At 42.6% G+C, this 13,255-nt stretch overlaps 1 protein-coding gene across 1 annotated transcript in view; it reads right to left on the bottom strand.

The window, feature by feature from the left end:
* Positions 1-7,788, bottom strand: part of GPR149 (G protein-coupled receptor 149) — a 77,727-nt gene extending 69,939 nt beyond the window's left edge. Inside the window, exons 1-3 of the mRNA XM_049867093.1 lie at positions 6,772-7,788; positions 5,472-5,652; positions 3,645-3,659 (exon numbers count right to left, since the gene is read on the bottom strand). Of these exons, the coding sequence (XP_049723050.1) occupies positions 3,645-3,659; positions 5,472-5,652; positions 6,772-7,788 (1,213 nt within the window). The remainder of the gene's footprint in view (positions 1-3,644; positions 3,660-5,471; positions 5,653-6,771) is intronic.
* Between the last annotated feature and the right edge of the window lie 5,467 nt (positions 7,789-13,255).

The following is a 13,255-nucleotide window of genomic DNA, read 5'->3' as shown; positions in this document are numbered from 1 at the left end:
TATTATGCTGACAATGCCACCAACAGATGTAATTGCTTTAAACGTTTTGATGCATACTGTCCCTACCCTTTATATGCTTATAAGTGCATACATTAACAAATTATGCCATAATGCAGTTTTTAGACTTTTTAAAAGAATGCATACATCTGGATATTAATTCATTTGGAATAAATTGATAGAAAATGTGAATAGATTTATATTTCTGTGAACTGAAGCACTTTACAACATGTCTGTAAAGCTGATTAATTACAGTTGAATTTAGCAGGAGTGCTTACAACTTTTTATGATTTAATTCAGGTGAAATATGATGGTATCCTAAATATAATACTATTAATTGGTGGACTTGGTACAAAGTCTTGTTAGAACAACAAGTGAGGATGTGACAGAAAGTGATTTTCTTGTGTGTTGAAACGTCACTAAATTCTGCGTAGTTTTGCTGTATTAAGAATGAAGCTATATCATGGTGCTAGAACAAGTGTAATCTAATGTTTTGGTTTTCATCTTTCAAGACATGGCTCATTTCAGAAAAATTTTCTGCTTTGATAGCTCTGTGTTTTATAGCCAAACATTGAGCTATACTCGGTGGATAGAATTATGAAAACTTAGTTTCTATGCGAAAAACAGGTAAGTTTTTATTATTTTTACACTACACCCTAATCCCTTTTGCATGCTGATTCTATTACTGAAATGTTCCCAGAACTGAAGATTTACAAACCAATTCTTCTGCCTGAAAAGTATAATTTGAACTATTCATGGTCGTTTGACCCAGAACACAAAAAAGAAGAATTTCTATTCAAAAAGAATGGAAAAATAGTTTTGTTCATTTTTATACACTGTCTCATTTATATTTCTACTTACTTTTTCTAGTAATACAGCGCAAGAAAATTAAATTAGAATATTTAACTTACTTTAATGGCATGAAAGGTAGAAGAAACAATGTTTTAATTATTGATTGATTTCTCCTTCCTCCAAAAAAAAAAAAGATATGAAGTGACATATTGTCAATTCAGGGCAAGTAAGAATAACTTTCATAAAATCCCAATTTTATGATATGAAATATGAAAAAATAACAACATGATGTAATTAATATCACTGAATGGTACATGTGAAGAATGTTGAAAAGGCAAACAATTTGTTACATGTTTTGTTTACCACAATAAAAATAACTGATGTCTGTAGTTATATAACTTATTAGCTGTATAACTATGAAATATATAAAACAAAAGAGTCAGATTTGTGAAGGAATGAGCAGAATGTGTGAATGAGAGTTTCCCTCCCCATCATGAGGAGGAAGAGGCAGTCTGAGGTAGTCTATGAGGAGAAAGGGGAATTGTGACAGCCAGCATTGGGGACAGACCATTCTCGAACCAGACAGTGCACACAGATCACCTCATTTAACACGCCGACAGCCCTACACAGTAAAAAGTTTATTGGTCCTATTTTACAGATGAGAAAAGTTAGGCTGTAGAGGAAACTACCTAAGGTTACCTCCCTACTAAACAGATTTGAATTTAAATCGAACTGAATCCAGAACTGTAGTTATTAACCAATATGGGAATCTGCTTTATTGCTAACCAGACCCACGTCAATATGTCAGTAGAAGCATAATGGCTGGAATGTGCTGTTTTTAAGACACAGGAAGTATGTTAATTATAAAGTGTAACCAAGGAAAACATTTCCTGTTAGTGAGTTACCTCAACTCTAAAGGTAAATTCTGACTGAGGTTATTAGGAGAGGTAATAGCTTACAACAGTATTGGAGTTACAGTTGGTCATCTCTAAGCTCCTTGAGGGCAAAGACCATGTCTTCATCTTCTTCCTTCTTTTATGAAACAAGGGTGGAAAAACTCAAATGTCTATAGGGGCCAGTAGGTAACATCAGTATTGTCGGTGGCATCCAATAACAATGACAACAGGTCTAAACAGTGACAAAGGGGAGAGCTTCCCCTCTCCTTAAAGAGGTCTCCTCTGCAGCAGCCAATTGTTGCCCTGAGGGACTTGTGTTGTCAGCTATTCATGTTTTCCAAGACAACCCAGATATGTTGGATTTTGAGATAAAATGTGATCATAAAATCTTGGCACAAAGTTAAAATTGGGTAAAAATAACTGTGAGGTTGATAAAACCACGTCTTTGAGCCAACTTCAGCTTATGGGCCAAGAGTGGGTAAGTAACTTCTGTTCCTTATTGAACATGTTCAGGGCCAGACACGTAGTGACCACTCCCCTCATAAATCTTTGCTGAGTGAGTGAACGAATGAATGACTAAATGAAGCAAGCTATAGGAAGCCCGCCTGGTGCGACAGGGAGGGGCTTTGACAGGATGGCCTTGACTCAGTGACTCTCTCTGAATGGACTATAATTTCAAGAGAAATTATACTTTTTAAAAATTGATTTATTTATAGGAGAAACACCTCAAAGGCATTTGAGTTCCTGACTCTTATTTTTATGCCATTGCGGGGGGGGGGGGGCGGGGGAACATAGCTGGATTGTTTAAAAAAAAAATTTGTGTGTGTAGTCAGAGGTCTTTTATTGACTAATAACTTGAAATAAACTTAGAGACTTGTGAATAAAGCCCAGGATATTTTAGTATCTATATAATATAGATAATGTATTTACCGTGAAAAGCAGAAGTTTTGCTGTTCCGAAACCCAGCATAAAACATCAATTAGCTCGTCTTTTGCTTTTCATCACATCTTGCAAATTATAATTTTAGACATAAATAATTATATCAGTTTATAAAAATAAATAATTCTTCAGATTATTATGTGGCTGCAACAATGGGCTCAAACATAGCAACGATCATGAGGGTGGCACAGGACCGGGCAGTGTTTCGTTCTGCTGTACACAGGGTCGCTATGAGTCGGAACAAACTCAACTGCACCTGACAACAATATCATGTCACTTAATAAGCACTCTGATTTTGTTAACGAATAAAAGCTGGAATTATATAAAATATTTTTAACTGTTCAATTAAAAAAAAAATCATCACAGGCAAAATGGAGTCTAAAAGCCATAGCCAGCCCAGATGTCTGCCCTCTGAGGCCTCTGTGTTAAAGTCATCTTCCTGTTTTTTTTTTTTTGCACTTTCATTTTCAAATGCTAATAAATACAGATTATTGTTGGAAACAGATTTGCTGTTAATGGAAATTATTTCCCAGGACTGACATTAATTTCCTAGTTGCCTGTTTCTCAGTTCCCATTCAGAGTAGCTGAGATGTAGATTCATATTTACATATGCAAAACGAAACTATGATAAATATAACTCAGGAAAGAAACACATTTTTTCTTGCTTGCCTCTGCAATTCACTGAAAAAGAATGTAAAAGGAGGTGTCTCTGTTCAGGGAAAAAGAGCTTAAATGTGAAACTGCAACTATAAAAAAAACTATACTTGCAAAGAATTAAAGCACTATGCCTGATCACACCTGAGACAGCCATCTCCGGGCTTTCAAACTTCTGTTGTGTTTCCTAGCAGTAGGAAAATTTATCGTGGCTCCTCACACACTCTGTTCCGAATCTCAGAATTCCCCTGTGATAGAGCTTGGGATCACAACAAGGAATGGAGTCATGTGAACTATAAGCATTTGAAACTAATGTTTCTCACTCCTTTTTGGTTTTTGAATCTATGCCTGTTTTCATAAGTCTACATATTTCAAGGCCTTCTTTTGATTTTTAAAGTAAATACAAATAAAAGCAATAGTAATTTTAGAAGAAAGATTATTTTCATCTTGAAAGGTATGTTTTAAATTTAAAAAATACGGCATTAACATGACTGTTGGTTCTGCTAGCCTGTTGTAGGCGTTGCTACCTGGTGCGGAACAGAAGACAATTCCCTAGGTCACGTGCAGTGGCAGGCCTGTTGCATGGCTGTGTCTTCAGCTTCTGATGCAGGTGTCCTGCCCTCCTCACCGAGGACTTCCCTAAACCACTTCACTAAGGCTTTTTATCCTCAAGGGCACCTGACTCTTCTTGTCTTCCTCATAGTACTGTATGTCTTATGACAGGGCTGGTTCACTTACTTAGTGGCAAAATGTTAAGTTTTGTTAGAATGTGAGAACTTTTGGGCTTGTTGATGGTTTTTTATATGTTCCATAACAGTGCTCCCTAAAGGTTTGTTACTAATTTTCTGTGTCATTGTTGCTATTATATTAATCTACAGAAGCTCATCATCATTGTAGGGGTTACATTATTATTATAAGTATTGTAACTTTATTTTAAAGATACAGATGAATTTAGCATTTATTGGCCATAAAAGGTCATAACAACCTTAACAACAACAAAAAAAATTCTGATTAGTTGAAAGACATCTAGACACGCTAAATTTTAAATGGCATCCATACATGGAAAATGCCCAATTCATGACTAATTAATATTTACAAAGTAATCTGTTGTTGAATTGATTTCAGACTATGATGTCCTTCAGATTTTTGCAACTTTAAAATAGCCTGAGATGAGCTATTTTTATTTAATCTTTCTTTTCTGTTAAAGAATAATATATTTGCCTATTCTGAAGAAAGGATTTTCCACGGGCAATGACATAATCCATTCGACACACACTAAGGCACATTCTTAGACTTATTAAATAGTAGGACAGCCTCACTTTTGTCTTGAATGACAAATAACAATCTTCTTTTCCCTCCTTTCAGAGCCCAGATACACAGGCTGTTCCTCACTTTTCCTGCCTTAGAATATGGCCACCGTTACACTCTAGGAAGTTTTGTGATTGGCCCTGTCTCCCACCCCCGTCTAGGTCTGCTCTTTAGCACATAAAAAAAAAAATTATTGAAGTAAATAGCCTTGCTAGATTCATACACGAACAAACATTGCCATGTTTATCGTTTCTTGGAACTCAGGTGTCTGTGTTTTCATTTTTGCAGCAGAGTTGTATGCTTAAAATTGGCTTTGAGACTGTTTACAGGTACTACCATTGCTTGCTCTGATCGTTTTCCAAAACCCTGGAAATATACAAACAGCAACATAATGATAACTTTTTTTTTAACTGTTCTATTAAGTAATTATGGGCTGTAATATCACCTGAAGTTTGAACTCTTTCCAGAGAGTTAAAACCTCTCTTTGGATTGTAGGCTTCTCATAGCAAATTTTATAAGCTGGCTTGGATGGAGGTTTATTTTCTACCCTGGGCTAAAAAGAGCTAGGGAAATACAATATTTAAGGGCCTTTGTTGATTTCATTCTGTGTTGAATGAATTCTACTCTCTTGCTTTCTTATCTACAGTAATTATTCAACTCACAAGTACTTTGTGGAGCTAACCTGCCTCATTGGAAACCTGCTCCAACGCCGTGCTGAGGTCTGTTTCTCATTATAACTTTGCCTGGCTATTACCCTTCACGTTTGTCCTTGGGCTCCTCGTGCCCTCATCAGACAACTCTCTCAGACAGACCACTTTACTGCATGCGGTGTGTGGACTTTGCTTCCAACCCCTCGCCCTGCAGAGGACCTACTTGTCTGCTCACCTGATGCATCCGCATAGGCGTTCTGCTTGCAGTTGATGATGCACCCACAGGGCAGGTGGGTCCAGCGTTTGGACAAGACAAACACTGGAGTAACCGTGGCGGCCAGCAGGGTTAGTAGAAAGCTGAGAGTCTGGAAGGGAAGGCTCTGCAACCCCACCGCGTGCTGGACCACCATGTGGATCTGCAAAGGGGGGAGAGCTTCAGACCAAAGCTCAGATCCCATTTCCCACTTCCCCGTCTTCCCCTGAAGCATGCTGCTGCAGCCCCTTCTCCAGGCCCCTGTCCTGCCACAGAGCTTGAAGCTCTGCTCTTAGGCGCATGCTCTCGGATTTGGTGGTGGGTTCCTGTGAGCTGGTGGGATTCACACCGCCGCGCCCGCCACAGAGCTTTAGGAGTGCCGGTTTGCGCCGCCTGTTAGGTCGCCACCAGGGAGGCGCACTCCAGAACGTGGGAACACGACCTGGGGAAACAGAAGGTGGCCCTGGAATCTGCATCCTACACCAGATGGCCTTAGCCCCCTCGCTGGTCCCTCACCTCCTCCAGGCAGGCCTGTCACACCAGGCCGCCACCCTGCCACCTCTCAACTGGTCTGCTGCCTGGAGACCTGAACAAAAGCCTGCTTTATCCTCTCCTCCTGCATCTGACCGCTCCTCTCCCGCTTCCCTGCTGGGGATGCCAGGCGTCCTCACCCAGTAGGAATGGAGGGGAGAGGCGGGGACGATAGGAGGTTGGGGAGAAACCCAAAACATTTACTGCCTCGCTCCTTTTCTGAATACTCCCAGGTTACGCTGCAAGAGACAGGAGAACACCCTTGATCACGACAGATCAAGGAAAGCTAACTCAGGCGCCGGCACCTCCTCTCCAGGGGCGAATTAACCAGTCAGCAAAGTACGCGCCAGTTTACCTTAAGCAAGGTACGCACGGGCTTACTTGCGTTTATTTACTAACCTGTAGCGAACAATTTCACATGGGTTTCGCCACAAGGTGAAAGTGTTCACTACAGACTAGTAAATGGGCACAAGTAGAGCCGTGCATACTTTGCTTATCGTCTAACCCAGACCTGCAGCCGGGCCTCGCCCTCCCTCCACCACACTTTTGGAATAAGAAGCACGTGGAGGCAAAGACTTCGGGGGCCGACCCGCCCGCCGGTCAACTGCCTGCCTCCAGGAGCGTCTCCGCCACCGAGCGAGCCGCCTTTGGAAGCGGATTTAACTGCGCGTCTCTCGGTGCCTCCTCAAAGCGGAGACGCTGGCCCCGACCCGCACACACATCCGCGCACTGCCAGCAACCGCACTTTTACCATCATGGGCAGCCAGAGGATGACTTTTGTCAGCGCTAGGATCAGGGAGAAGCGCTTCTGAGCGACGCTCACGGTGAAGCTCCTGGAGCCATAGAGGGTTCCCCGGTTCTCACGCCTGCAGGCTCCCGCCCCAGCGGCTGCAGCGGCGCCACGCCCCGGGTCCGGCCCGGTGCTCGCCGGCCGCCCGGGTGCCAACTCGGTGTCGGAGCTCGGGGCGCATTCCCGGGAGCAGCGCAGGGCCGGGCCCGGGGTCTCCTCGGGGGACAGGGAGAGCACTCTGCCCCCGGCCGAAGGGGTCCCGGGAGTGGAAGCTCCGCGGGAAATTTCCTGGTAGTTGGCGTGGAGTCTGGGCGGCTCCTCGGAACAAAGCAACTGATGAGTGAGCGGCACCGAGAGGCCGGCCAGGAGCCCGAAGGCCAAGCTGTACACGGCGAAGAGCAGCAGCACGTAGGAGCTGGAGCAGTCCGCCAGGCAGCCCCAGGGCGTGCGCACGAAGGCGCCCCAGCCGCAGAGCGGGAGCGCGGCTAGCAGCAGACTGGCCGCCCACACGGTCAGCGCCACACCGAACACCTGGCCGGCTCTCCTGGAGGCTGCCTGGCTCCCCACGGCCCTGTGCATGGTGTAAAAGTTGTAGGAGACGAGGAGAGTCGCCTTCAAGTTGCTGGAGAGGCCCTGGCATGTATACAGTAAGGCAGAGGTGGTGCACAGAGCCTGAAAGTAGCCAGGGGTCTCATGTGGCCACTGCAAGAACATGAAGATGGTCACCGACAGGACGCTCATGAGGTCATCGCCAGACCAGGAAGCCACAAGCATGGACACAACTGTTCTGTTCTGCATTTTCAGCAGGGAAATTAGTGAATAGATGCTGCCCGCCAGGGCTGCAAGAGCCATTAAGCATGTCAGGCAAAAAAGGAAGACATTCAGAGTTCCTGGAGGGTTTAAAAGGTCCGTAGAATTATCGTTGTCCTTCCACAGGCTAGAGTCATTTGTCGACAAGTTACTGAGAAATACAGACATGGTCCCTGGTCAATATTTAATTTCCCTTTTCCACGAGTCTGTACATCTTCTCAAAATAAAGCATGGCGGTTAGTTGCAAGCCAGATCTCATTTTCTCCTACCAAGTTTCCCTCTAGATGTTTCCCGGTAAAACTCCAGTAGGAAATGGTCAGGCGGTCTCCTCTAGCTTATACCCAACCCTGATTCAAGAATTTAGTTGTTTTAAAATGGTAGTAAGAAACTTTACCACCTTTCAGTAAAAACAAACAAGCCAAAAAAAAAAAAAAAAAAAACCTCCCTCCCACCATCAAGTTTCAGGTGAAAAAAAAGCAAAAGTTCCTCTGTTAGGTTGAAAAGCAATGATGCCGGGGTCCTTTGGGGTCTTTCTGTGGAGCAGAGCGGCTTGTAGCTTGAGGTAATCAAACTCTATTCACTTTTAAGAGCAGTAAAATGATGCATTGGGCTCCAGAGCTGGATTCCAAGGCCGGCAGATGTCAGCTAGGTTTCAGCTCTGCCGGCTGACAGAGAATCAGAGCAGCCTGTCACTGGGAGCCTGAGCACAGGCTAGAGTCTGAACCGCTGTGTTCTTCAATCAGCCTGTGATCCTCCCAGCTGCAGAAAGGAGGAGTCATCTCCAAGCAGGAGAAAAAACGGAGGGGAGTTCGGTGTGTGAGAGAAAGCCTGTATATCTTTGCAGCCTGCCTCATCCGAAGCAAGAAACCCTGTCCTTGCTAAGCCTTCCCCTTGAGTTTGGACATATGAAAGTAGCCCAGACATTGGCTCAGGATTGCTGCGAACTACAGATACCACTTTTGAGAGGTCCAAGCCAGTCCACTAACCAGGAAAAAAAAAAAAAAAAAAAAAAAAAAACCAGGGGACTGCTTTTATTCTCATCTATTATTCCCCACTTTGTAATCCATTGGAGAAAAAAAGATTATCGGTGCTGCTCATAAAAGAATACGACATGCCAGTATTATTATTTTTTGCTTTTTGATATTGGGTGTTATGATAAAAAAAAAAAATATGTCATTATAGTCCTTATGACACCAAAACAAGATTACGTGGAATCTTCGGTTAGAGCCGAGTTAGCTTTAGGCACATAAAACTGCTTCCTGTCAATGTCATCCAGAAAGCAGGCTGCCATTTAAAGACACGATAGGACCGTTGTTAGTTGCCATTGAGTCAGTTCCGACTCCTGACAGTTCCCTGTGCTGCAGAGCACGGCTGCTCCTTAGGATCGTCTTGGCTGTAATCTCAGTAGACGCAGATTGCCAGGCCTGTTTTCCATGGGTTTGAACCCCCAACCTCTAACTTAGTCCAATGCAAACCATTTGAGTTACCGAGGTACCTTATTGTTTTTGTCAGGTGCCAGTTACCATCCGGTTTATATGCTACTTATAGTGACCCTACAGGACACAGTAGGACTGCCCCATAGGGTTTTCTAGGCCGTAATCTTTACGGAAGCAGATTGCCACGTCTTTCTCCTGTGGAGCCACTGGGTGGGTTCAAACTGCCAGTCTGTCAATTGGCAGCCCAACACTTAGCTGTTTGCACTGCCAGGGCTCCTTCTTCCTCTATACTCATTGCCGTCAATTCCAACTCACAGTGACCCTACAGACCAGAGTACAACTGCCCCATAGAGTTTCCAAGACTCTAATCTCTATGGAACACCACACCTTTCTCCTGCAGAGTGGCTGGTGGGTTCGAACCGCAGACTTTTCAGTTAGCAGCCAAGTGCTTAACCTCTGTGCTACCAGGGCTCCCTTCTAGGGACCTTACCAAAAACCAAACCCATTGCCATCTAGTCAGTTCCAACTGATAGCGACCCTATAGGGATTTTAGCAGTTATTAAAGTCAGATGACATCATATAACTGATAGCGACCCTATAGGGATTTTAGCAGTTATTAAAGTCAGATGACATCATATAGAGCATTCAAAAAAGGTCACTTTATGAAAACATTTTTAACCAGAGTATTTGAGATTGATCCCTACAATAAATAATTTCATCTCTGGACTCATTTTAGGATTCGTCAGTTTTGCAAGATGAGTGGCTTAGTAAAGAAGTAACTAACAGGAGCAGTTCTAGCTAGGTATTGCCAGGATGCTTTCAGATGTTCTGCCTTCTTCAGCTCAGCCTCACGGCCTGGCTGCAGCATTCTTCATCCGGTGCAGGAGGTCTGGGTGGAAACAGCAAAAAGAAGAAGAGTCAATACAGTAATGACCTAAATGCGTGTAAGTAGTAATAGAGCTGTGGTCATTCCCTTCATTTTAGAGATAACTGAAGCTATCTTTTGAACTTGAATCTGTTGAAGTGGAAAACAACTGTATTAGTCACGGCCAGATATACCCTTCAATAAACACAGTAGGCATTTTGCTTGTTTTGACGTGAAGATTATTTAGTTTTCCCCTTCATTTAGCAAAAGGAAACGAAAATCCCTCGTCCAGCTAGCTCAGCACTCTGGCTCTCCCTGCTGACAGTAATGGACCCTGCAGTGCTGCGTGAAGGGAAAGGTCTGGGGGTGAGTTCGTTTTAAAATAATGTGGCTTCAGGGAACCTGAAAGACCAACAGACCATATATATGTGTGTATGTGTATATTTTAAATCACTTTCAAAATTTAGCGGCATGCCATTCTGCCTCTTCTCTCAGATCTCATTCTTTTCTGCCATAAGCAAATCTATTATTCTTCAATATGGTGTTTAAGCTTGGATTTGCAGTTGGACAAGAAGTATCACATTGTTACAATATGAGGAAGAAAAATTAGCACAGCTGTTGTGACACCATTTTAGGCCTGAGGGCATTCCCTCTATTATTCCCATCATTTATGAGTTTTCCATTTAATATAAATTTGAAAAAAGGACACCTAACCTCCATGTTGGAAACCCTGGTGGCATAGTGGTTAAGTGCTATGGCTGCTAACGAAGAGGTCGGCAGTTTGAATCCACCAGGCGCTCCCTGGAAACTCTATGGGGCAGTTCTACTCTGTCCTATAGGGTCGCTCTGAGTCGGAATCAATTCGATGGCAGCGGGTTTGGTTTGGTTTGGTAACCTCCATGTTGCTAGGATATCCTGATCTCTAGGGCATTACAGAAGAGTCTTCAGTACCCTTCTAAAGGTTGGTAGTGGAGTCATTGCCAGTCAGGAGCTAGGAGAGCTGTCTGAATTGCCCTTCAGACTCTGCCATTGTGGGCTGTGTAACCTAGGGCAAAAAATTTTACAATTTCCAGGCGTCCCTTTCCACATCTTTAAACAAGGGGATTTGATTGGATTATATTCAAGATCCTTTACAGTTCTAAAATGAGATGATCCAATGTTTTTTTAAGTTCAGGTTAACTTTATCTTAATTTTATTTTCTGCCTACTTTATAGTAGTTGAAATAAAAGGTGGAGCCCTTGAAGACATAAAGAAAAGCAAAATTCTCACAACTGGAAAAAAAAAATTTTTTTTTTTGACCAATAAGTAACATCATGATACATGGAGAAAATTTCAAAGTTATCAAGGATTTTATTTTACTTGAACCTACAATCAATGCCCATGAAAGCCACAGTCCAGAAATCAAACAACTTATTGCATTGGGCAAATCTGCGTCAAAAGACTTTGTCATGGATTGAATTGTGACCCGCCCCTAAAATATCTGTCAACTTGGCTAGGTCATAGTTCTCAGTATTGTATGATTGTTCACCATTTTGTCATCTAATGTGATTTCCCTATGTGTTGTAAATCCTATCACTGTGATGTGAAGAGATGGATTAGTGGCAGTTACATTGACGAGATCTACAAGATTAGATAGTGTCTTAAACTAATCTTTTTGGAGATAAAAAAGAGAAGTGAGCAGAGAGACGGGGGCGGGGGGCCTCATACCACCAAGAAAGTGTGCTAGGAGCAGAGCACGTCCTTTGGACCTGAGGTTCCTGTGCTGAGATGCTCCCAGACCAAAGGAAGACTGTTAAGTCACAAGGACCTTCCTCCAGAGCCAACAGAGAGAGAAAGCCTTCCCCTGGAGCCAGGCCCCTGAATTTGGACTTCTAGCCTACTGGACTGTGAGAGAATAAACTTCCCTTTGTTAAAGCCATCCATCCACTTGTGGTATTTCTGTTATAGCAGCACTAGATGACCAACACAGACCTCTTTAGAGTATTAAAAAGCAAAAATGTCACTTTGATGACTAAGGCGCGCCTGACCCAAGCCATGATATTTTCAATTGTGTCATGTGCATGTGAAAGCTGGACAATGAATAAGGAAAACAAAAAGAATTCAGGCCTTTGAATTATGGTGTTGGCAAAGAATATTGAAGATACCATGGAATGCCAGAAGAACAAACAAGACTGTCTTGGAAGAAGTACAGCCAGAGAGCTCCTTGGAAGTGAGGATGACAAGACTTCATCTCATGTACTTTGGACATGTTATTAGGAGGGACCAGTAGTTGGAGAAGGATATTATGCTTGGTAAGGAGAAGAAGACCCTCAACGAGATGGGTGGACACAGTGGCTGCAGTGATAGGCTCAAGCCAGGCAGTGTTTCATTCTGTTGTACATAGGGTCGCTATGAATTGCAATCGATTCCACGGCACCTAACAACAACAACCTTTAAAAGGTGATGGTTGGATTCTCCCTCATCTCTCCTTCCCTGCTCTGATAACATGGGGTCCTTGTCACTGTGAAGATGCCATAAGATTCAAGCAGTCTGGAGCATTGGGCCACCTGAGGGATTATGCCTGCCCTGGAGAAATAAACTTTTGTTATGTAAGTCATCGAGACTTGGGAGTTAATGGCTACTGGATGGTAACGTAGCTCACCCTAATGTGGTTATGTATACTAATGCCTTCATGTCATAGATTAGAAAACTGAGACACAGACAAGTTAATTGACTTGCCCAGGGTCACACAGCTAGCAAGTGCTGGCACCCGATTTTAAAATTTTAGTTTGACTCTGTGTTCTCAATCATAGCAGACATACATCGTCTAGTAACTTCATCTTAGCATTCTGCCCTTGGGAGTACTTCCAGTGGATGGTGATAAGGATAAAGGTTTTTATCTGCTTTTCTTTCTCCCAAAGCATGTTTGAAATGTCTCATTTTTCAAAAATTTAATTTGCAAACAGCTTTTTATCAACCCTTAGGTTTTATAAAATATATGCATATGTGAAAGACTTTATTTGAAAGTTGGAGGCCTTCCCGTTAGCTGTAGTCGCATATACTCCTATATCTGAAAAATATCACTCTAAATAACTTTCAAATAATCAGGATACCTTTTAGGAAACCAGAAAGAAAGATTTCTAAGAAGCCCCTGTCTGCCTTAAAAAAATTCACTCTCTTCCTGTGAGTGAGCCTTGTTCTGTCTTACCTATGCTAAAGATTTATATCTTCAATTATTTTAAATTCTCTCTTCAAATTATGCAATAATGAAAATTTTATTGATTTACATAGAAATTATGGTTATGCCAGAACAGCTTAGGTGAAGATTTATTTATTTTTGTCCCATATTTCATTA

The sequence above is a fragment of the Elephas maximus genome, chromosome 23, assembly GCF_024166365.1.
Source record: "Elephas maximus indicus isolate mEleMax1 chromosome 23, mEleMax1 primary haplotype, whole genome shotgun sequence".
NCBI lineage: Eukaryota > Metazoa > Chordata > Mammalia > Proboscidea > Elephantidae > Elephas > Elephas maximus.
Note: the sequence above shows the minus strand (reverse complement) of the source record. Positions and strands in the feature narration are given on the sequence as shown.